Source organism: Bombina bombina, chromosome 8 (assembly GCF_027579735.1).
Source record: "Bombina bombina isolate aBomBom1 chromosome 8, aBomBom1.pri, whole genome shotgun sequence".
In the NCBI taxonomy this organism is placed as follows: Eukaryota; Metazoa; Chordata; class Amphibia; order Anura; family Bombinatoridae; genus Bombina; species Bombina bombina.
The window spans coordinates 146,483,147-146,509,934 of record NC_069506.1 but is presented as its reverse complement, the minus strand read 5'-3'; the positions used below and the strand labels follow the sequence as shown (position 1 = coordinate 146,509,934).

The window sequence follows — 26,788 nt, the reverse complement described above, 5'->3', positions numbered from 1 at the left end:
AATTGTAAAGGTAAAGGAGATATTTATAAATAATTTTAAACACTGCCGCATGTAAAATAGATCACTGGGAACTCAATAACCCTTTTCGGTCCTATGTGGGAATATATCCGACAAAGGCTTTTACTGCTTACGGTCCAATGTCGGATATATTCCGACATAGGACCCGAAAAGAGACGAAGTTCCCAGTGACATTACCAGTGATCGGTGCACAGCTAGACTAGATGTGGCGCTGTGCACTGATCACTGGTACAAGACAGACGCCGCAGGCACGGGGACCGCTGCAGGAAGTGGAACTACTCAGATGGAACTAGCCAACAGCCATCAGAGATTCCCCGCTGTCCCTGAATGGGGAGACATGAGAGGCCGGGAGGGAGGGAGGATTCAGGAGGGAGGAGCGCCTGGCAGCACAACCCTGACAGTGTGTGATATGCTGAGCAGCTGAGCCTATTTGTCAATCTGCTGTCAGTCTGTGGATATATATATATATATATATATATATATATATATATATAATGTGACACATCACTTTCCCATAATAAAATAACTGCACACTTCCCATCTGTATCCCTAAGGCTGATGGTAAAATAAATAAGACCTGCTGGCGTACTTATTAAAAATTAATAGGACCGGAAAGGGTTAATTTGGAGTAAAATTTACAATACAATGTCCCTTTAATAGGTTGAATATGTAAGTTAGAATTCTATTTTATTATCATCATGTTGCATAAGATTTTGCAGCACTATAAACATAGGTATAATATGCAAAGGTAACATTTAAAGACACAAATGGATAGAGGGTCCTGCTAAGAGTTGCACTGCCATAGATCACCTTACATGAAGTTTATCTACAGCAGACATCCTCAAACTTGGCCCTCCAGAGGTTTTGGAACAACATTTACCATGATGCTCAGCCAGCATATCAGCTGGCTCATCATCGTTGGAAATGTAGTTCCAAAACCTCTGGAGGGCCAAGTTTGAGGATGTCTGATCTACAGGACAGCTGGGCTTGTATGTTTATATGCTAAAGGGATGACAATAGGAGGAGAGGAACTGAGGTAAAAAAAGGTTAGCATATATTGTACGCATCCCTGAACAGCAGAGTCTTTAAGTAGCGCTTGAAAGTTTGAAAACTAGGGGAGAGTCTAGCGGAGCTAGGCATAGAGTTCTTCAAGATAGAGGCCATTCTGGAGAAGTCCTGTAAATGGGAGAGTAAGGACGTAACAAGAGTAGAGAATAAATATAGATGACCGAATGATGACATGAATGCAGGGCCGGCTAAAGATATTGTGCTGCCTTGGTCCAAGAATGAAATGACGCCCCACCCCCCTAGTAGTAACATTACTGATTAACATAGCCTACTAGCCTGGCCACTGACCTTACTAAGCCTGCCTACCTGCATGCAACCAATGCTTATGCACAATTGAGCAATGAGTGGGAAGGAAGTTTGGGAAGAGATGCACTTGTCTCACCTTGAATGTCGCCCTTGACTGGTTCTGTGTCATTGTGCATGATGAGGTTATGTTGCTGGGAGCCTGCAACTTCCCCCACAGAGACAGAGGACAGAAGTGGTCTGGGTCTGACAGTTGAGCCGGCCCTGCATGAATGATATATTAAAAAGCAAAATGTTGATTATGTTATAGCTGCAAATAAAACCAATTCCAACTTTAAAATGCAATTTATTTTTATCTATTGACAAGAGTATTGTGGAGAAAAGTTATTTTGCCTTTTTATGTCATTTCAGGTAAAAGTATTATGTGCACCACAAGCAGAAAAATAAAACCTATATCAGGCTTTATACTGTCTGTACATTATGTATCTGAATGCTATTAAATTGCTTTATAATAGCAAATCTGTATTATCCTGCTTTATAATGCGTTTTAACTTTTTTATTTATCTTTCTGGTACATTTGAACAAAAAAATACAGGAAGGTGATTTTCATGAGCTCAAACTTAAAGGATCTTTTTTTTCTCCTGCATTTAATGTGTTCTCAATTTTATTTTACCTGCTGGAGTGTATTAAATTGTATACAAATAGCTCTCTATGTTTATTTTGTCATTTGTCATTGCTGCTTTTCCCTGCTTCATCGCCTATATTGGACATTTTAGTACTTAAGTAATGGTTACTGAAAAGCTGTGTATACAAGAAAGTTAACAAGAAATCACACTCCCAGTGGATAGTTGGACAGAGAGAGAAGAACAATAGAAAACATAATTTGAGTATCTAAGTATTGTTCTCAGTGTGTATACAATGTAAAATAAGAGAATGAGGATTTTGTGTAACTATAGAGAGAGATAAGCTGAGGTATGCTTTCCCTGCAGGCTCAGCCAATTTAATGGGGTCTTTGTTTCAATTAGCAGAGATAGACATTTCATATACAAAAATATGCACTAAAGAGTGATTTCCCATACGTTTTACACTGCAGCTGGTATGTCACTATAAACAAATTTTCTTTTTCTCTCCTATTAATGTTTAAACACTGTTTATTTTTGTTTCCATTTTTGTTTGTCTTCTTATGTGATAATTAGCCATTGATACAAGTTATCATGCATACAGATATTCTCCTTTATAATTGTGCAGCAAACTTTTCTAGATTAGATTTATGATAACTTGCCTCTAGTATAATAGAAATATCCTGTTCTGGATATTTTCTAAATATTTAACATCATGATTTAAAAAAAGGATGGACAGGGGCGGAGTTAAACGCTGAAATGACTGGCAGCATAGTACAGAAGCTCCGTTAAAAACGAGCAGATTTCTGGCTAAAACAGCAGTTATAAGTGCCTATTAGCAAACTCTTATTTTCACCATCCTTACTGTGCCTGGCTACCAAGATTCAATACTTTAGACCCTGCATCTTAATCCTTGGGGTTTTGACTTTTAGCTACCTAGCCTGCCTATCTCAAGACCATACACCTGCTATTGGCACACAGAGACCAGGTCCCTAACCAGAGGCTGAACGGACTTTGACGGCTCCGGAGGGTCGGGGCTCTGCTCCGGAGCTGTAGCCACTGTCCCCGAAACCTGCTAAAGGAACGTCCAGTCCCGGACACACCGGCAGTGCTGAGGCCCTCTGAAAAAAGTACCCCGGCCGCACCAGATAGCCAGTACGAAGGCTCTGAGAACTCCTTCCCACCTCCACTACCTTAATCTACTCACCCGGGGGGCCTCTCCAGACCGAACACAGCTGCTCACTTAGCGAACAGACAGACAGGCCTCGTAGGGAAGGCGACAGAGGCGCGAACGGCCACCATTTTGTCCACGGCCTCAACAGGGAGAACAGCAGTGGTGTGGAGTACAAGTCAGGAGGGCACACTGAGATTCGGCAACAACAGGACACTAGTCTCACTACGCAGACCTGCTTCTTAGCCAGCGGACTGAAAAAGGAGAGAGGACCAGGAGCTGGGTTCCGGGAGGCTACACTCCCATTGCATACACGTGGTGCGGCCACCCCAGGTAACAACACTGGGACACCGGGGGAGGATGCAGCAACATAGCCCCTTGCACATACCACTAGGGCCTGAGCATATACATAGAGGCCTCCCTGTGCCCCGCTACTCATATACCACTGTGCCAACTACAGGCCCACCCCCCCAAGAGCCCTGAAGCACATAGAGACTTCCTGTACCACCAACTAAAAATCACGGGTTGGGCCTACCGCATTCTCTGCCTGTTTCAGAGGGACACCTGGGCACATATTAAATGCAAACTTTGGAACTGGCCTTTTAATAACAGGGCAATACTTTGCGCTGCAGCTCACATTACACTCTTTTTTTTAGGGGGTGGGGGAATTTTGGTAGGTGGCACCTCTGGGCACAAGAACACTTTCGCTAAATCTGCCGGATATTTCCTGGCATGCCTCAAGCCTGAACTATTCAACAGTAAAACAGCCATATTACTGAATTGTATAAACATTCTCCTTAAGGGGCATATCTTGTCCACGCAGTGTACAGAGGGATATCTGTAAGAGTGCTCTCTGAACATAAACAGCCACCCAGTGTAGCCCACTCAGAGCCCTATACAACTTTTGATCTCTTCCCCACACCTGAGAGGCCCAGAGAAGTCATACCCCCTCAGAGTCTCATAGCCCTGCCACAACAGGCCTTATTCACTTACAGAGCAGCTAAGTTGATACACCACAGTAGCAGGAACAGAGGGTGATTATTCTGTATCTCACTAAAAAGCCACTACCCTAGCAACCTCCCTGTCTCTGCAGGACACCCCCTCAACTTGGACGCAGTAAACAGCTGCACGCTCTCCCCCCCTTTTCCCGCTGCCCTTAGTTACAGCGGGTCATACCCCACTCTCCTTGCCCGTGATCATCCTATGAGGGCACCTTCCCTGGGGAGTAGTGTGTGGTGGTTGTCTCTCTGCTTCAGGACACCACAACAGCTGTGAGTGGACAGTACCACTATAACCCTGAGTACAGCAATCCACAACGTATATGAATAACAACCTAACCCATCTGGGGCATGTCCGCATAGGGATAAAATGGTAGCGGGCTAGGAATGAAGATGTTCTAGGGCTTGGGCCCACGGGGTGAATCAGGGTAACTCTACAGCAACACGAGAGCCTAATCTAACTTACACCATCTTTCATAATCTATACCAGAGGTACCCATCACCCACCACGCTGCCTCATTGCAAGCATTACTTTAGTGGGAAAATGGTGCAGGCCCAGAGGAGAAAATCTAAGGGTCTCATGGGCCCGAAAAAAACAATGAAAGAACACTTTCAGCAACCCCGAAGAGATCTGGAACAATGCTCAGAAGATGACCTTTCAGAACCAAGTAATGAGAGAGGCCCCTTCCCAGCCTTTTAGTCTGGCAGATATCGCAAGAGCCAACAACAACATGATGGGCCAGATAAAAACCATGCTGGCATCTCATCATGAATCCATCTGCAAAAGGTTTGATAAATCATGTTCAGAACTGAGGAGAGACATCGCTGTAATCGGAAAATGCACTGACACCATGGAGCACAAACAGGAAGATCTCTCAGTTGATCATGCCAACCTGATTTCATATGCAGAAGGCCTGGCAGGGCAAATTACAGCATTGGAGTCTAAGTTGGCAGACCTTGAAGATCGCTCCAGGTGCAACAACGTCCGCCTGAGGGGCATCCCTGAGAACGTTCTCCCTAAGGACCTGCAAACCTATCTGCAGGAAGTGTTTATAGCTGCACTGGGACCTTTACAAGACCCCAAATCTCTCATTGATAGGGCCCACAGGGCGACTAGACCGAGAGCCATGTCTGATGACAAGCCGAGGGACGTGGTTGTGAGATAGCATTATTACACCTTTTGGGAGAAATTCCTGAGAGCAGTTAACTCTGGGTCCCTAAAAGCCTCGAAGTTTGACAGACTGCAGATTTTTCCAGACCTCTCCCCTCATACCTTACAACAGCGAAAGGCATACCAAGATTTTACGAGAGTTCTTAGCTTAGGAATAAGGAAATCAAGTACAGGTGGGGTTTCCCAGTGCGGCTATTCGTTACCAAAGATGACATCCAGTACATTATCACCTCTCCGGAGCAAGCCAGAAATCTCTCCAAATGGGATCTTCTTCCAGACAGACCACCCCCTATAACCTCCAAGGCTTCCGCTGGGGAATTAAGAGCGGAGGCCCCGCCATGGAAGCAACTTTCCCCTAGGGAAAACAACAGAAACTCCCTGCAAGCTTCCTCTTCTACAATCCTGCCTTCCAATTGTGAAGCTGTATGAGGCCCGAGGAATACCTCTCCTAATCTCTCTTCTTCGGTACCTCACTGAACTGGTGCACTTTTTGGAAGGTCCTGCACATGACCTTCTGTATCCTTTTTGATTGGTCCTTGAGTTAACAACAGTGGACATTTTAAACTTGACCTGGAGATGCGGGTGCAAGGGACCTTGTATTTGTTTTTGTTGTCCTTGTTCTTTTCTCCCCCCAGGGACACGGTCCCAGAACATCACAGGAATCACAGGACATCCTGGAAGATAACTTGGCTGGGCCTTGATCCTACAAGAGTAAGAGGAGGGGACCTCTGACTTCAGCCCCCCCCCCAAACACTATGTTAGAAATGTTTAAGTTACATTACTGTTTAAGTTATATGGTTGAAAGGTGTACACTGTTAGGTGGCCGCAGCGTGAGACCTCAAGGCTTTTTGCACATCCCCTCCTTCACAAGTCCCTTAGGTTGTACCTGACCCTTGGAGTGGGACTGCTTGGCCTTCTCCCACTCCTACCCTGCAGACCTCTCCCAGAGGTCCTGCCCCATAGATTCAACTCCCTCGCCCTTCCTTCTAGTTGCCCAAGGGAGGAGGGTTGGGGAAGAGGAGCAAGGGTCTTATTACCTTAATTTTATGGTTCAACTGGTTGATTCTAAGTCACCCCAGAGCTACTTAACTCCCCACCTAGCTTAATGGTCACCCTTCTTTCAAGTTGTCAAAGGGAGGAGGGTCGTGGAAGAGGAATAAGGGTCTCAATATCCTAATGTTATAGTTTAACTGGTTAAATCTAAGTCACCACAGATCTACTTATCTTTTTGTTGTTATTATGTTGTTACATGTACTCAATGTTATGCACCAGCAGGAAACCTAACGTCTCAAAGATAGCCAGTGTTTGCTGTAATAAATGTCCATTGCGAATGCCCATCCCAAAACTCGGGTTCACCCCTTTGGGCCCAAATGGCCTTTTGACTGTAAAAATCAGCCCTACCTAATTTACTTCTGGTGCCTTCGGCACCCCCCCCACACACACACTTTTGGTTCTGCTTTGGTCTTCTCTTTTTAGGGAAGCACAACACAGATATTGGCTGTGTCCTTCCAACACAGACCTTATTTAATACCACACACTTGAAGTATATCACTTTTAAACAGAGTCTAAGAACCACTATCTGCATTAGTCCGTATCGCAGCAGATAGAGAACATTACCTATTAATCCTCACCTCCCTCCCCTCCATCTCCCCCCTCTTTTTTTTTCATTTCTTCTGTTGCTGTTCAGCATGGCTCTTAAATTTGCCACCCTGAACACCCAAGGCCTGAATTCACCTACAAAGAGGAGCCTTCTCCTTCGATACCTTTTAAAAAATGACGTGAGGGTTGCCTTTCTCCAGGAAACTCACTGGCCTCGGGGCTCCTCTTTCATGCATAACTCTAAACTTTTCCAAATTTGCTTTTTGGCCTCTCATCCAACAAAAAAAAAGAGGTGTCACCATTGTGGTTCACAAGTCAGTTACATGTGTGATCCAGCACGTAGAGAAGGACCCGGAGAGCAGGTATCTGTTGGTGGTCTGTACACTGGATGGAGCCCAATACACTGTATGCCCCGAATGTCAGGCAACTCGGCTTCCTGAAATCAGTCCTTTCCCTGATAGACCAATTAAACAGAGGTACTCTTTTGATAGGGGGGGGATCTGAACATAGTGTGGGACCCAATCTTAGAAAGGAGACCCTCCAAACACAAACCCTTCGACCCCATAGCCAAGCAGGCTTCAAATCAGTTTAGATCCTTAATGTACTAGTTTGGCCTGTATGATGCATGGCGGTGTCTGTCCCCTTCAGAGAGAGATTTCACTTTCTATTCAAACCCCCACCTCTGCTACTCAAGCATTGATTACCTGTTGTGCCACTCCCCCCTCCTGGACAGGCTATCTTACCCTTCTATTCAAGTTTGTCCATGGTCAGACCATGATATGGTCTCCATTAATACCACAATGGCGAAAAATAAGCAATTATAGACCGAGCTGAATCATCACTGTATATTTATAGTCACATCAGAGAAAAACACAGGTTCCACCACTCCACACACATCAGCTACATCCAACGCGTTTCCTGCTGCTAAACAGCACTTCGTCAGGGATACTCACAGCTGTCTGATTACACCTTTTATTTGGCTCTCCACTCTTTCCCAAGATTTAAAGGTATACTACCGCTTATAAATTTAGCGGCATATTAGTAACCTATAGGCCATTCAAAAAGGTGCATCAATATCACATTCCAATAAATAAAATAACAAGCATAAATTTACATGTTGCGAGTACATTGTGTCTAAAAATATAGATAAACAATTAACACATTATAGTGGGAAATCCAGCTAGTACTATACAAATAAAATAATTTTGCTGCATTAACAACTTGTATAATCCTAAGCTAATTCAGAGGTCACAATACAAGGGCATATTTCCAGTACAGATATAAATATGTACTTAGTACTCAACCAAAAAATAATTTATTATGGCACAGTGAATAACCTCTAATTGTAGTTGCACTTAAGATAACCTACCACTTTATTATATAGATGGTTTTATTTACATATCAATTCATTTTCTTTTTTCTATGATAGTAATATCATCCTCCCAGGGAAAAACTAGAACGCTACTACCCACTGACTACATCTCAGTTACCTATGTATAGTTTTACATCCGAATTTTCATTTATACCCAAAGGACTCCCTGTTTTTAAGGTATAGATCCAGTAAACCTCTCTCCTATTCAGCATCTGAGATCTATTGCCACCTGTATTTAGTTTGGGCACATGGTCAATACCTTGAAATGAAAATAAAGTATTGATATATTTTAATTCACTTTTATCAAAATTATCATTTCTCCTGTGCTGAGCAAAGTGTTTCGCCACTGGTGTCTTCGCCACTTCACTCTCAAGAGACAACAAGTGCTCTCTTACTCTATCCTTGAGCATACGTGTTGTTCTACCAGTGTACTGAAAAAAACAAAGTTTACAAGTGATAAGATACACTATGTATCTGGAATTACAGTTAAGGTGATGGTTCACCATGTATACATTACCTGTTACAGTGGAGTTAAAAGTATCACTCCTAACAAGGTATTTACATGATTTACATGGTGTGCCACCACATCTATAATTCCCATTTTTCTTTTTTAACCACATCCTATCATCCTTTTTCTCTTTGATGGAAAAATTTCGTTTAAGACTATTCTCTATAGTTTCTGCTTTCCTTGATACACATCTAATCCCTTTATCTATGACTGTCTTTAGTTTAGGATCATTTTTTAATAGTGGGCTAAATTTCTGAATAATTTTACAAATTTCGGAATATTGTCTACTATATTTTGTAGAAAAAGTCAATCTATCCATACTTCCTGAAATTTTGTCTTGTTTATTTTTATCTTGCAATAAAGATCTCCTATCCATAGCCTTAACTTCTTCCATAGTTATTTCTAGATCTCTTTTCTTGTAACCCCTATCCATCAGTCTATTCTTTAAGTAATTTGCTTGGACAGAATAGTTTTCTTCACTACTACAATTACGTTTTAAACGCATAAACTGGCCTTTTGGGATTCCCTTCTTCACACTATAGGGATGGCCAGAATCTGCTCTGAGTATGGTATTGCCTGATGTTTTCTTTCTGAATATTTCTGTTGTAATACATCTAGATCTAGAAATAACTATGGAAGAAGTTAAGGCTATGGATAGGAGATCTTTATTGCAAGATAAAAATAAACAAGACAAAATTTCAGGAAGTATGGATAGATTGACTTTTTCTACAAAATATAGTAGACAATATTCAGAAATTTGTAAAATTATTCAGAAATTTAGCCCACTATTAAAAAATGATCCTAAACTAAAGACAGTCATAGATAAAGGGATTAGATGTGTATCAAGGAAAGCAGAAACTATAGAGAATAGTCTTAAACGAAATTTTTCCATCAAAGAGAAAAAGGATGATAGGATGTGGTTAAAAAAGAAAAATGGGAATTATAGATGTGGTGGCACACCATGTAAATCATGTAAATACCTTGTTAGGAGTGATACTTTTAACTCCACTGTAACAGGTAATGTATACATGGTGAACCATCACCTTAACTGTAATTCCAGATACATAGTGTATCTTATCACTTGTAAACTTTGTTTTTTTCAGTACACTGGTAGAACAACACGTATGCTCAAGGATAGAGTAAGAGAGCACTTGTTGTCTCTTGAGAGTGAAGTGCCGAAGACACCAGTGGCGAAACACTTTGCTCAGCACAGGAGAAATGATAATTTTGATAAAAGTGAATTAAAATATATCAATACTTTATTTTCATTTCAAGGTATTGACCATGTGCCCAAACTAAATACAGGTGGCAATAGATCTCAGATGCTGAATAGGAGAGAGGTTTACTGGATCTATACCTTAAAAACAGGGAGTCCTTTGGGTATAAATGAAAATTCGGATGTAAAACTATACATAGGTAACTGAGATGTAGTCAGTGGGTAGTAGCGTTCTAGTTTTTCCCTGGGAGGATGATATTACTATCATAGAAAAAAGAAAATGAATTGATATGTAAATAAAACCATCTATATAATAAAGTGGTAGGTTATCTTAAGTGCAACTACAATTAGAGGTTATTCACTGCCATAATAAATTATTTTTTGGTTGAGTACTAAGTACATATTTATATCTGTACTGGAAATATGCCCTTGTATTGTGACCTCTGAATTAGCTTAGGATTATACAAGTTGTTAATGCAGCAAAATTATTTTATTTGTATAGTACTAGCTGGATTTCCCACTATAATGTGTTAATTGTTTATCTATATTTTTAGACACAATGTACTCGCAACATGTAAATTTATGCTTGTTATTTTATTTATTGGAATGTGATATTGATGCACCTTTTTGAATGGCCTATAGGTTACTAATATGCCGCTAAATTTATAAGCGGTAGTATACCTTTAAATCTTGGGAAAGAGTGGAGAGCCAAATAAAAGGTGTAATCAGACAGCTGTGAGTATCCCTGACGAAGTGCTGTTTAGCAGCAGGAAACGCGTTGGATGTAGCTGATGTGTGTGGAGTGGTGGAACCTGTGTTTTTCTCTGATGTGACTATAAATATACAGTGATGATTCAGCTCGGTCTATAATTGCTTATTTTTCGCCATTGTGGTATTGCTGGATTCCTTTTGGTGTGTGAGATACACCGCGGAGATTTCTAAGCTACAGGTTCTGTACTGGATAACGGATATCTGGTGAGGAGGAGGAGTGTCTGAACACTTTCCAACAACCCGCATAGTGGGGCCGGATAACCGTGAGTAACCTGGGTTGATGTTTTTACAAACACACAAAGTTAGTTCGATACCACCAATATATCTTCATGCTATCTACTTGTGATACAATATATTATACTGCAATATTGGAGTTTTTGGAGGTTATTTGAACATATATATACCTACAAAGGAGAGACATAATACTTTATAGTGCAAATGTAAAACTCGCCCAGCTGAATATATATACAGCTAACACTCTATGTATACCTGGAAACAAGAGTGTTATAAGTAAGAACTTTGTAACAATTCAATTCCTGCGAATAAACCAGGTTGTGGCAACAATATATGTGTGAATATAAACCCATTTACAATACAACAGACTGTTTGAGTTGCACACAGCTTAGAGGTTAAGTGCACCAGAACTGCTTGTGCAATAATTAAATGCCAACATCATATGCTGTCGGCATTCAGCAATGTGGGGCGGCATGATCGCTACAGCTGATCATGTCCGTCCGACTCTTAATAAAATCGGCCCTCATATCTTTATGTTTATTTTTAATTTGAGGGGTATTGTTCTCATGGTAGTATAATCAAACACATGTCCAGTTTACAATTTATTTTACTCAGCAAATCTATATGAAAGGGAAAATATATACATACTGTATACATGTTTAAAAATGTATATGTATGTATATATAAATGTATATTATATGTGTAAATATGTATTTATGTATTTATATGTGTATATATGTATTTACAGACATATATACACATATAAACACATAAATACATATGTATACATATATAGACATATACATAAGTGTATTGCTTCCCTTTGCCATTAAGAAGATGAAAACATGTAAAAGCATTTGTATGCAACATTCATATTTAATAAAGGTTTTAACTATATATTTACTGTAAATATTTCACATTTCAATGTTCTGCACATAGCGGGATATGTTCTATGTATTTTTAAATAGATATTCCTATATATATATATATATATATATATATATACTGTATATATATATATATATATATATATATATATACACCTCTATATAATCATATATACCGTATATATATATATACCTCTATATAATCACATATACCGTATATATATATATATATATATATATATATAGGTATAGCTATATATTGTACTACAATATCATCCGATATATGTAGAAATATTTATTTATTAATAAATGGAACATATTCTGCTATGTGAAGAACATTAGAATGTGAAATATTCATATTTTCATGTTGGTTTGGGACAAATTAGAATATGCGCTCATGTTTGCACTAGAGTGTTTTTTTCCAACTTTTATATCTCCATTCACTTCTATGGGGGAATACGTGACCTTGCACGTATATTTACGCTAGTCTGGTTACTGCTAGAGCGAAAACAGTTTACTTTCAACTCTTAATATAAGCGGAACCCTATGATGCAGTTTATGAATAAGGCTCAGGAGGAGCTGAAATGCCTAAGACAAGCCCTTTTCTGGTGCTCCTAACTTAGCCCATCTACCATCTGGCCATAGCTACAGTATAACTCTGCACCTGCATATTTTTGCATGAACAGTGCTGTTGTTTTTAGCATTACGCTATTTTTCTATAATAAAGTGCACCATCTGTTTGAGCTGCTGTCCGGATTTCTTTCTTTGTATATATATATATATATATATATATATATATATATATACAGGGAGTGCAGAATTATTAGGCAAATGAGTATTTTGACCACATCATCCTCTTTATGCATGTTGTCTTACTCCAAGCTGTATAGGCTCGAAAGCCTACTACCAATTAAGCATATTAGGTGATGTGCATCTCTGTAATGAGAAGGGGTGTGGTCTAATGACATCAACACCCTATATCAGGTGTGCATAATTATTAGGCAACTTCCTTTCCTTTGGCAAAATGGGTCAAAAAAAGGACTTGACAGGCTCAGAAAAGTCAAAAATAGTGAGATATCTTGCAGAGAGATGCAGCACTCTTAAAATTGCAAAGCTTCTGAAGCGTGATCATCGAACAATCAAGCGTTTCATTCAAAATAGTCAACAGGGTCGCAAGAAGCGTGTGGAAAAACCAAGGCGCAAAATAACTGCCCATGAACTGAGAAAAGTCAAGCGTGCAGCTGCCAAGATGCCACTTGCCACCAGTTTGGCCATATTTCAGAGCTGCAACATCACTGGAGTGCCCAAAAGCACAAGGTGTGCAATACTCAGAGACATGGCCAAGGTAAGAAAGGCTGAAAGACGACCACCACTGTACAAGACACACAAGCTGAAATGTCAAGACTGGGCCAAGAAATATCTCAAGACTGATTTTTCTAAGGTTTTATGGACTGATGAAATGAGAGTGAGTCTTGATGGGCCAGATGGATGGGCCCATGGCTGGATTGGTAAAGGGCAGAGAGCTCCAGTCCGACTCAGACGCCAGCAAGGTGGAGGTGGAGTACTGGTTTGGGCTGGTATCATCAAAGATGAGCTTGTGGGGCCTTTTCGGGTTGAGGATGGAGTCAAGCTCAACTCCCAGTCCTACTGCCAGTTTCTGGAAGACACCTTCTTCAAGCAGTGGTACAGGAAGAAGTCTGCATCCTTCAAGAAAAACATGATTTTCATGCAGGACAATGCTCCATCACACGCGTCCAAGTACTCCACAGCGTGGCTGGCAAGAAAGGGTATAAAAGAAGAAAATCTAATGACATGGCCTCCTTGTTCACCTGATCTGAACCCCATTGAGAACCTGTGGTCCATCATCAAATGTGAGATTTACAAGGAGGGAAAACAGTACACCTTTCTGAACAGTGTCTGGGAGGCTGTGGTTGCTGCTGCACGCAATGTTGATGGTGAACAGATCAAAACACTGACAGAATCCATGGATGGCAGGCTTTTGAGTGTCCTTGCAAAGAAAGGTGGCTATATTGGTCACTGATTTGTTTTTGTTTTGTTTTTGAATGTCAGAAATGTATATTTGTGAATGTTGAGATGTTATATTGGTTTCACTGGTAAAAATAAATAATTTAAATGGGTATATATTTGTTTTTTGTTAAGTTGCCTAATAATTATGCACAGTAATAGTCACCTGCACACACAGATATCCCCCTAAAATAGCTATAACTAAAAACAAACTAAAAACTACTTCCAAAACTATTCAGCTTTGATATTAATGAGTTTTTTGGGTTCATTGAGAACATGGTTGTTGTTCAATAATAAAATTAATCCTCAAAAATACAACTTGCCTAATAATTCTGCACTCCCTGTATATATATATATATATATATATATATATATATATATATATATATATATATATATATATACTGTATATATATATATACCTCTATATAATCACATATACCGTATATATATATATATATATATATATATATATATATATATATATATATATATAGGTATAGCTATATATTGTACTACAATATCATCCAATATATGTAGAAATATTTATTTATGAATAAAAGGAACATATTCTGCTATGTGAAGAACATTAGAATGTGAAATATTCATATTTTCATGTTGGTTTGGCACAAATTAGAATATGCGCTCATGTTTGCACTAGAGTGTTTGTTTTTTTTCCACCTTTTATATCGCCATTCACTTCTATGGGGGAATACGTGAACTTACACGTATTTGTACGCTAGTCTGGTTACCGCTAGAGCGAAAACAGTTTACTTTCAACTCTTAATATAAGCGGAACCCTACGAGCACAAAAATCTTACTTTAGCTCAAATTAACGCTTCCGTTCGAGCGTTAATTGCTGGCCCAACTATATGGCACAGATACTGTTTAAGTAATTCCTTCTTTTTTTTAAATCTTTTTCAAATATTTTACTTTGTTTTCTGACTATAGTGTTAAAGTTTAGTTTTCCACAGATATTTACTTCCTCTTAGCCTCAAAAACAAAATAAACAACCTTGAAAATTTTTTATTTTTGCATTAAAAAACAACATTTTCACGCTCTCTTTGTCACTAGGAAAGTTCCAAGTTGCTGGAGTGTTATTTATTTATTTATTTTTTAATGTAACATTTTTTTTTTTTTAAACTGTCTGTTATGACAGATAGGAAGAAAATGTACAACTTATAACTTAGTAAGACAGTAAATCTGAGACAGTATAGAAGGGTAGTTTTAAATGGCATAGATGTTTATTACTGCAAAGCCTATGGTGTTTTTCTTTAACAACTTGTTGTGTATTCCCCAGCGATCATTCATCAGACATTAAACCACAGTTTCTGAGCCATGTTATTCAGTAGTGTTTGTAGCCAAGATATATTAAAGGGACAGTCTAGGCCAAAATAAACTTTATTGATTCAGATAGAGCATGTGATTTTAAACAATTTTCCAATTTACTTTTATCACCAATTTTGCTTTGTTCTCTTGGTATTCTTAGTTGAAAGCTTAACCTAGGAGGTTCATATGCTAATTTCTTAGACCTTGAAGCCCACCTCTTTCAGATTGCATTTTAACAGTTTTTCGCCACTAGAGGGTGTTAGTTCACATATTTCATATAGATAACACTGTGCTCGTGCACGTGAAGTAATCTGGGAGCAGGCACTGATTGGCTAGACTGCAAGTCTCTCAAAAGAACTGAAAAAAGGGGCAGTTTGCAGAGGCTTAGATACAAGATAATCACAGAGGTTAAAAGTATATTATTATAAATGTGTTGGTTATGCAAAACTGGGAAATGGGTAATAAAGGGATTATCTATCTTTTAAGACAATACAATTCTGGTGTAGACTGTCCCTTTAAAAAGAGCTGTGACAGAAATATGATAATATAGTGATAATGGTTCATACAAAATAAGAATAATGTGGCACAATAGGAAAAAACACATATGTTATAAGACTCTGGATGAAAACGTTACCAAGCTCTTTTTGCTAGTGCCCCCAAAGTATAATTAAAGGGATAGAAAAGTAAAAATTAAACTTGCATGATTCAGATAGAGCATGTGATTTTAAGACACTTTTAAATTCACTTCTATTTTCAAATGTGCTTCGTTTTCTTAGTATCCCTTGTTAAAAAATGAATACGTACCTATCATACACTAGTGGGAGCTGCTGCTCATTGGTGCCTGCACACATTTGTCTCTTGTGATTGGCTAACTAGATGTTTTCAGCTTCCTGTCAGTAGTGCAAAGCTGTCTCTTCAGCAATGGATAACAAGAGAATGAAGAAAATGTGATAATAGAATTAAATTGGAAAATTGTTTAAAATTGTATGTTCTATCTGAATCATAAAAGAAAATTTTGGTGTTTACTATCCCTTTAAGACAAGTTTAAATGAAAATGTGATTTATTTACACTAGAGAACCAACAGCAAAGCAAATTATAGGAATATACAATCACCAATAGCAAAATAATTGAGGTAACAAAAGAGTGATCAACAAATTTATACTTTGTCAGAATAATACATACATTTGTACAATTAGCAAACCTATTTCCTAATAAAATATAATAGAATGATAAATACAAGTTTTAGATTGGATTATGCAATTCACAATATAGAGAAAGTATTTGTAATCTCAGAATCCCCTTAGGGCCGGATGATAAAAGCTTTGTCACAATACCTTTGTGTTATAAAGGTATCCTCATAGCGATCAAGATTGACGGTGAAATGTTCTAAAGTGATGAACTCACACTTAGAAGGCAGTCTCTCCAAGAGGCGTTTTACTACACTTCCCAGTGGGAGGCGGTGGTTCTCTGCCACTAGCAGAATGTTAAAGTGATGATAAATTTTCCACTTTGTATAAACAAAGCCCATAGGGAAAATTACAAAACAAATTAATAAACACAACACACAGAGAAGTCTCCCATTTTTTTTGCTATTAATCTTAGCTGTGTGCGTGCAAAAGAGTGCCAGACGCACTCTGTGCACTGTGTTGATTAATTTGTTTTGTAATTTTCCCTATGGGTTTTGCATGCAGACTTTTCAGGGGTTCACTGCCTGTGTCTCTGAGCACTGTGCAGCTGGCTGTGAGTGCTATTGAGCACTCAGGGCTGCACATTCTGCAGGGTCATAGGATGTGTGCCCAGTCCAGTTTGAGAGTGCTGTCCATTTCTGTGTTTTGTATGTGTCTATGGAGATTACATAAGGCCTGTGCCCCCTTGTTTGGTTCCCAGTTTTTTTGATTGAAAGCATGCATTGTTTGGCTATAGATCAGGACCCAGGAGAGAAGAGACCTTGACATAGTCCTGGGCTTAAACAATTTGGCCATATACAGTAATTTACGGCTAGATTACGAGTTTTGCGTTATGAGCAGCACGCTGTTAACTTGCAAGTTATTTCCACCGCTCACCTCCCTATAGCGCTGCTATTACAGGTTTGCAAAAACCCGGCGTTAGCAGGCAATATGGCAGCGTGGAGCTCCATACCGCACACAAATACGAGCACTGCTTTGAGCTGGTTTTACGTGCTCGTGCACGATTTCCCCATAGACTTCAATGGGGAGAGCCGGCTAAAAAAAAGCCTAACACCAGTAATAAAGGAGCGTAAAGCTCCATAACGCAGCCCCATTGATTCCTATGGGGAAAGAAAAGTTATGTTTACACCTAACACCCTAACATAAACCCCGAGTCTAAACACCCCTAATTTGCTTTCCAGACAGAGGACGTACGCCATACGTCCTCAGACGTTAAGTGTATTTTTTTTGAGGACGTATGGCGTACGTCCTTGGTCGTTAAGGGGTTAAGGGTTTATTGGGTGGGTTTTATTTTTAGCTTAGGGTTTGGGCTGAAAAAGAGCTAAATGCCCTTTTAAGGGCAATGCCCAATCCACATGCCCTTTTCAGGGCAATGGGGAGCTTAGGTTTTTTAGATAGGATTTTATTTGGGGGGTTTGGTTGTGTGGGTGGTGGGTTTTACTGTTGGGGGGTATATTGATAGGGCTATTAGATTAGGTGTAATTAGTTTAAATATTTGATCATTTCTTTTTTATTTTGTGTAATTTAGTGTTTATTTTTTGTAATTTAGTTAATTGTATTTAATTAATGTAATTTATTTATTTGTTGTGTAATATTATGTGTTAGTGTAAGACAGGTTAGGTTTTATTTTACAGGTAAATTTGTATTTATTTTAACTAGGTAGCTAGTAAATAGTTAATAACTATTTAGTAACTAGTCTACCTAGTTAAAATAAATACAAACTTACCTGTGAAATGAAAATAAAACATAAGCTAGATACAATATAACTATTAGTTATATTGTAGCAAGCTTAGGTTTTATTTTACAGGTAAGTATTTATTTAGTTTTAAATAGGAATTATTTAGGTAGTAATTGTAATTTTTATTTGGAATAATTTAAATTATGTTAAAGTTAGTGGGTGTAAGGGTTACGTTAGGGTTAGACTTAGGGTTAGGTTTAGGGGTTAATAACTTTCGTATAGTGGCAGCGATTTTGGGGGCAGCAGATTAGGGGTTAATAGCAGTAATGTAGGTTGTGGCGATGTTAGGGACAGCAGATTAGGGGTTAATAATATTTAACTAGTGTTTGCGATGCGGGAGTATGGCGGTTTAGGGGTTAATATGTTTATTATAGTGGCGGCGATGTCGGGAGCAGCAGATTAGGGGTTAATAATTTTATTTTAGTGTTTGAAATGCGGGAGGGCTTCGGTTTAAGGGTTAATAAGTAGTTTATGGGTGTTAGTGTAATTTGTAACACTTTAGTTATGAGTTTTATTGTACAGCTTTCTAGCGTAAAACCCATAACTACTGACTTTCAGTTTACGGTATGGATCTTGTATCTAGTAGTAGTTATGGGCTGTACCGCTCACTTTTTGGCCGGACAGGCAAACTCATAATACCGGCGCTATGGAAGTCCCATTGAAAAAAGACTTTTTGAAAGCTGCGGTAGTTACGTTGCGTTACGGCCAAAAAAGTGTGCGGTACACCTATACCTGCAAGACTCGTAATACCAGAGGTAGTGAAAAAGAGCCATAACGCTGCTTTTTCACTCATAAAGCAAAACTCGTAATCTAGCCGTCAGTCTTCCATTTTTGCTTTTAATCTAAGCAGTGCACTTGCAAGAGAGTGCCAGATGTTCTCTGTGTGTATGTATGTATGTGTATATATATATATATATATATATATATATACAAAACAGTCCAAAGAGAGCTCTCTCTGTGAAACAAAGAAATTTTAATCTATGTAGTAAACGTTTTTGGGGCGTGACCCCGTCATCAGACAAGTGAAAAAACAATAACATTTTTTATTGTTTATTTCACTTGTCTGATGACGGGGTCATGACCTGAACATTTTTACTACACAGATTAAAATTTCTTTGTTTTATGGAGAGTGCTCTCTTTGGACTGTTTTGTGTATTCTACTGTGGGAAGCACCCCGCCTTGTTATATGGTACAGTGAGTGCTGGCTTATTGCACTTTATATATATATATATATATACTATATATATATATATATATATATATATATATATATTATATCAGTGATGTGCGGTGACTTCAGAGGCTGGTGAGGCAGTGTCTAGGAATCGGATACGCCTTCATTCTTTAGATATCCTTTGTTGAAGAAATAGCAATTGCACATGGGCGAGCCAATATCTATATGCAGCCACCATTCAGTATCTACTGAGCATATTTAGATATGATTTTCAACAAAGGATATCTGATTTTCTTCATTCTTTTGATATCCTTTGTTGAAAAGCATATCTAAATATGCTTAGAAGCTATTGAGCATATTTAGATATGAATTTCAACAAAGGATATCTGATTTTCTTCATTCTTTTGATATCCTTTTTTGAAAAGCATATCTAAATATGCTCAGTAGCTACTGAGCATATTTAGATATGATTTTCAACAAAGAATATCTTATTTTCTACATTCTTTTGATATCCTTTGTTGAAAAGCATATCTAAATATGCTTAGTAGCTACTGAGCATATTTAGATATGAATTACAACAAAGGATATCAAAAGAATGAAGAAAACCAGATATCCTTTGTTGAAAATCATATCTAAATATGCTCAGTAGCTACTGAGCATATTTAGATATGCTTTTCAACAAAGGATATCAAAAGAATGAAGAAAAAATATCATTTTGAACTTAATGATGAGTGGCAGTGCTGCTGTAACTGTTATAGTATGTGATGTGACACAGCAAAAAGGATTCAGAATCCATGTCCTATTAGTGCCAGGTGCCCAGTGAGACAGACTGACTAATGCTAAACTTGATTTGAAATGGACTGTGTAGAATATTTTGTGGTAGAAATATATAAACAATTTTGCCTTTAATGGCCCCAAGTGTGATACAAGTTTCTAGAGGGGGCATTTTGAAAAGTAGAGTATGTGCATGCCTCCTGCATGGGCATGTAATGGAGTAAGTCAGACTCAGATTAGGAAAGCACTAGCAGAGGTTTTGAACTTAGAGATAGAAGAACTCAGAAGGAATTAGTAAATAAATTATATCATTATAAATTATGATGACATGAGTCTCTGATGATTCCGATCACAGGCTCACACAGCTTCCTTGGAAGTTTATTTACTTGAACTTCAAGAACTTCTCTCCTCCAATACCTCCATAATATCATAATTCAAGGCTCTTCCACTCCCTTCCTTTTCCTCATCACTTGTCTTCCAAGTTCCATAGAACTTGGAAGACAAGTGATGAGGAAAAGGAAGGGAGTGGAAGAGCCTTGAAGTAGGTGATATTATGGAGGTATTGGAGAGAAGTTCTTGAAGTTCTCAAGTAAATAAACTTCCAAGGAAGCTGTGTGAGGTGAGCCTGTGATCGGAATCATCAGAGACACTAAGTGCGCAACGCCGCCATGACTGTCACTGTGACAGTCATGGCGGCGTTGCGCACTTAGTAAACTAACTGAAAAAACTAAGCAGCTTAAAGCTCTTAGCACTCCAGTCCAGTCCTCGTGAGCGGTGAGTGAGACAACAACAGTAAAAAACACAGTCTCACTGGGTCTGGACTGGAGGACTCTCTGTTACTGTGTGGCTGGTCAGGACTCAGGACTCGGAGGTGGTGAGGGTGACAGGTCAGACGACCGTCGGTCAGTGCCAGACTGCCAGTGAGTGGTGGCGTGTACTAGGGGGGTAATTTTATAGCATGCGACAGGACATGCAAGAGCGTGCAGGCCCAGGGTACTAATACACATTAATAACACCAGGAAGTCATGACAAGATTTACCCAGATAAAACCTAGAGCCTTTAGCCCCAGCTGTCTGTGTACTCGGTGCTGTATTGGGCTGTGCACAATCACATGGAGCCAGGGCTGGCTCAAGACATTGTGCTGCCTGGGTCCGAGATCAAAATGACGCCCCCCACCCCCACACACACACACACTTCTACCTATCTAACTCCATCCATAACACTGCAATTAAATTTGAATGCCATTTTAATTAAAACTTGAATGCCACAATGACTATACTATGCACACACAAACACAAACACACACATATATATCATAAATACACAGCTTTGCAGTTTGACTACCTTTTATTTGATTAACTGTTCACATATACATTTTATGTACCTGCCTCCCCAAACAGCATAACACTGTCACAACAGAGACCAGACATCACCCTTTACTAGTCCCTGCCCTCAGGCTGCATATTCTGTCACATGCTAGCCTGGCTGTCAGACAAAATAACAGGAGAAACTTCAGACCAGCATGTCACATGATTCAGAGCAGCAGCAAACATTTCTAGTAGTGTTTGCTACTGATCTGAATCATGTGACATGCCGGTCTGAAGTTCCTCCTGTTATTTTGTTATATTCATTGATTCATGACATCAGCAAATGCAAAATCATTTTGAAAACTGGTGCTTAGGGGAAAATGTACCTACCTTCCATTCCCCAGTCTTCCTATCTCCACTGGGCTAATGGGCTTGGACCTCAGTTCCCTGCACACCCAGCCTAGAGGGGAATAAACGTGCTGCCTGCTGCTGCTTCTGCTTGCTTCCCTCCCGAGTCAGCTGCCCTGCCCCATAGAAAAGTTTAGGCAGCTGAGTGATCACACTTTGTTATTGGGCGGGACTCAGGAGGGAAGCAGCAGCACTGAGCAGAAAATCTGTATGGGAAGTGACTGTGTGTGTCGCTCCTGACCCGCTGCTGTCAGTCCCACCCACTAACCCGGAGTGACCCCACAGAGATAGTCAGATCTCATAGTGTTTCATTGACCAAGGTAGGTTAGGAGCGGCTGTGCCGCTGTCAATATTAAACGGATTCCCCAGAGAGCTGAGAAGACGGTCACAGGAGCGGCAGACAGGAGCTGCAGTCTGACTATAAATGTGATAGTCACTGACTGAAGTGCCGCCCCCTGTCAAGTGCCGCCTGGGTCCATGGGACCCTGTTGGTCCCATTGTTAAGCCGGCCCTGCATGGAGCTGCCACTTACCTGTCTCTCTGGATAACGCTACACGCTCCGGCTGGGCTCCTAGTCCTCCAGTCCTGACGACGTCCAACTCCGGCTGACACCTGACTGTCTGTCACGACTGACTCCTGCTCCACACGACGACTGACTCCAACAGAACACTCCTGCTCCACTCCTTCTGACGCCGGTCGCACGTGACACTGACTGCAGTGCACATCAACACCTGACCACCAATGCGGCTGCGCAACTATTTCCCGCCCGGCAACTCAGCCTAGAGACTCAGACATACTGATGCCTGATTGGCTGAGCGGCCGGGCAGGCAGGGCTCAGGGCTCCCGAGGCTAGCCTCCGGTGGGAGCAGTTATGGGCTGCATTAGAGACTGCTGCATTAGTATTATTCCCCACTGGGTGGCAGTCTCTAAAGTAGCCCATAACATAACAGACTATTACATTCATATTGCGCAATGGAAGGACAGCTGGCCTCTTACCTTCTTGCGCAATATGAATATAGGAAAGTTAATATTACGGAAACAATAAAATTGCAATAACAAGCATAATTTGGTGGAGGGGTGGGGGGGTAGGGGGGGTCACCTTTTCATATGTGAAAAAAAATTAAGAAAAAAAAAATAAACATTTTTTTTTTTTTTAATATTAAAAAATAGATGTAATTCCCACATTGGCCAGGGTAGGCGCTGCCTCACCTGCCTCTAATGAATGCACGTCCCTGATATATATATATATATATATATATATATATATATATATATATATATATATATATATATATATATATAAATAAAACACAGGAATGGACCGCACTCACAGACTGGACTGGGTACACATCCTAAGCCACTGTTAACTACACAGCCCTGAACACTGACAGACAGCTGCAAAGTTCCCAGCAACCCAGGCAGTTAACCCCCGAGCAACCTGGGTGTCAGGTCCGCAGGGGAGCATTACAAACATTAACACAAAACACAAAAAACCCAGCACTCACTAGCAGATTCACAGCAATGTTTAAAAGCAAAACTGGGGGAAGTCAGTTACATTTGGCGCCAAAGGATCAAGCCCAGGATCACGACAAGGTCTCCCCCTTCCTGGGACCCTAACCAGCACCCACACAATGCATACTTCCAAACAAACCAACTGGGAACCTCCCAGGGTGACACAGGCTTTTGTAACCTCCCCTATGTAAATACAAAACACAGGAATGGACCGCACTCACAGACTGGACTGGGTACACATCCTAAGCCACTGTTAACTCCACAGCCCTGAACACTGACAGACAGCTGCAAAGTTCCCAGCAACCCAGGCAGTTAACCCCCGAGCAACCTGGGTGTCAGGTCCGCAGGGGAGCATTACAAACATTAGCACAAAACACAAAAAACCCAGCACTCACTAGCAGATTCACAGCAATGTTTAAAAGCAAAACTGGGGGAAGTCAGTTACATTTGGCGCCAAAGGATCAAGCCCAGGACCACGACAAGGTCTCCCCCTTCCTGGGACCCTAACCAGCACCCACACAATGCATACTTCCAAACAAACCAACTGGGAACCTCCCAGGGTGACACAGGCTTTTGTAACCTCCCCTATGTAAATACAAAACACAGGAATGGACCGCACTCACAGACTGGACTGGGTACACATCCTAAGCCACTGTTAACTCCACAGCCCTGAACACTGACAGACAGCTGCAAAGTTCCCAGCAACCCAGGCAGTTAACCCCCGAGCAACCTGGGTGTCAGGTCCGCAGGGGAGCATTACAAACATTAACACAAAACACAAAAAAACCAGCACTCACTAGCAGATTCACAGCAATGTTTAAAAGCAAAACTGGGGGAAGTCAGTTACATTTGACACCCAGGTTGTTCGGGGGTTAACTGCCTGGGTTGCTGGGAACTTTGCAGCTGTCTGTCAGTGTTCAGGGCTGTGGAGTTAACAGTGGCTTAGGATGTGTACCCAGTCCAGTCTGTGAGTGCGGTCCATTCCTGTGTTTTGTATTTACATAGGGGAGGTTACAAAAGCCTGTGTCACCCTGGGAGGTTCCCAGTTGGTTTATTTGGAAGTATGCATTGTGTGGGTGCTGGTTAGGGTCCCAGGAAGGGGGAGACCTTGTCGTGGTCCTGGGCTTGATCCTTTGGCGCCAAATGTAACTGACTTCCCCCAGTTTTGCTTTTAAACATTGCTGTGAATCTGCTAGTGAGTGCTGGTTTTTTTGTGTTTTATATATATATATATATATATATATATATATATATATATATATGATATTCCAAATTTTAGCAACAGGTTATGGTGAGATTCCAAAATTATAACAACAGTTTCTCTAGCTTCTCTATAATACAAAACCTTTACACTTTCTAAATTTTAGGAACAGGTTCTTAAGATCTGGTGAGAACTGGCTGAATCCCACCACTGTATATATGTATACACACACACACATATATATATATGTGTGTGAGTGTATTTTGTTTTTTTTCTTACATGAAAAATATGATTATATGCACTTCATCCTAATAATAATTTCTGTTCTGGGTCTTTTGTACTCCAGACTTCACTGACAATAACATGCTAGCTCACAAAGGGATATCCACAAAATTGACAGAGATTTTGCTGGAAAGAACAAGTGAGGGTTTAGTGTAGTAGAAATTTAAGTGTGTTAAGGGTATGTTAGGGTTGGGAAGGGTAGGTTAGAATTGGCGGCAGCTTGGAAAATGAACATGCTATAAGGGAAAATAGAAGTGCCCTTACGTTTCGGTAATCTAGTTTCTATTTGGTGAAGTGGTCTTGAGTGTTGTTTCTATTGAAGATTGCCCTTAGATATATTCATATGCTCATATCTTTTGAATTTGTGTTGATTACAGGCTGGCTTGGCTCTCCTTCACACTCTGCATGTCCGTGTCCGTGCTAACTCTCAACACATATACCAAAACAATCTTGGAGTTCAAATATCGCAGACGAATCTTTGAAAAGAATGTAAGAGAATGCAATCCATTTTTGGACACGGAAATGGTGCGTTTCCTTTGGGAGAAATACATATTCTCTGTAAGCGGCTCACTGGACGACCCATTTAACTGGCAGAAAGGATTTAAAAGCCCAATCTTTGTGGACATTGGCAGTATTACTGATCTGCCTGGGGCTGTTAAGAATGAAGACAGGAGGGTAGATTTAGAAGATGATGGCGACCAATGTTAGAACATATGGCCCATTGTTTCAAAATTATAGTTTAAAATAAAAATTGAAATAAAGTTCTGTTCAACAAATGAGTCTAAACGTACATGAAACAATGCAGATAGCTTTACATTTTATTGTTTCATGCAGTATATTCTGCAAATAATTATCTTATGTACACTTACACCAGTAAGAGAGGCACTCATCAGGATGTTTATAGCCCACAACTTTATTGGAATGTTTCAGGGTCCTACCCAGTCTTCAGTCACTCATCTATACTATAATTGCGTTTGTAATGTCTGTCGCCGTTGGCAGTTGTACACGCATCCTCAAAGGAATGTTGGTAATGCGAGGCAGCCAGCAGAATGTTGACTGCGCGCGCAGCCAAAAGAATTCACTTGGATGCAGTGAAGCTGCATCCAGGTGGATTCCGAAAATGGCAGGGTGGCGAAAGAATCCACTGAAGCCATTTTCGGAATCCACCGGGATGCAGCAAAGGCAAACGGAGCATTACAAAAAAAAAACTGCCCGCAATAAGTATGAAAAAAACACCTAACCGCACACAATAAGTATTAAAAAAAAAACTAAGCGCCCGCAATAAGTATTTAAAAAAAAAAAACTAACCGCCCATACGAAGTATCAAGAAAACAATAAACTAATCGCCCACACAAAATACTAAGAAAAAAACCAACAACTACCTAATAAAATTATTAACCCCTAAATCCGCAAACCTCAACATCGCAAACTACCTAATATATCTATTAACCCCTAAACCACCAAACCCCCACAATGCATTCAACCTAATTTACCTATTAACTCCTACACCGCCAACTCCCACAATGCAAAAAACTAAGTTAATGACTAAGCCCCCAACCTAACACCCCCTAAATTAACCCATTAATTACAATAAAAATAAACTACATTACAATAAAAAATACAAAAAAAATTACATTAATCTAATTACAAAAAATAAAAAAAAGCTAACATTACAAAAAATAATAAACACATTATCCAAAATAAAAAAATAAACCTAATCCCTATGAAAATAAAAAAGCCTCCCCAAAATAAAAGCACCTCCTAATCTAATGTTAAACTACCAATAGCCCTTAAAAGGGCTTTTTGTAGGGCATTGCACTAAGTCAAACAGCTCTTTTACATTAAAAATAAACAAAGTCCCCCCCTAACAGTAAAACCCCCCCACCCACCAAACCCCCCAAAATAAAAAAACCTAACACTAAATAAACCTAAACTATCCATTGCCCTGAAAAGGGCATTTGTATGGGGATTGCC

General features: G+C 39.8%; 1 protein-coding gene across 1 annotated transcript in view; it reads left to right on the top strand.

Annotated features, from left to right (window-relative positions):
* LOC128638048 (germ cell-specific gene 1-like protein) overlaps positions 1 to 26,076 on the top strand; it is a 51,451-nt gene extending 25,375 nt beyond the window's left edge. The window contains exon 6 of the mRNA XM_053689919.1: positions 25,192 to 26,076. Within this exon, the coding sequence (XP_053545894.1) occupies positions 25,192 to 25,522 (331 nt within the window). The 3' untranslated portion in view covers positions 25,523 to 26,076. The remainder of the gene's footprint in view (positions 1 to 25,191) is intronic.
* The last annotated feature ends 712 nt before the right edge of the window (positions 26,077 to 26,788 follow it).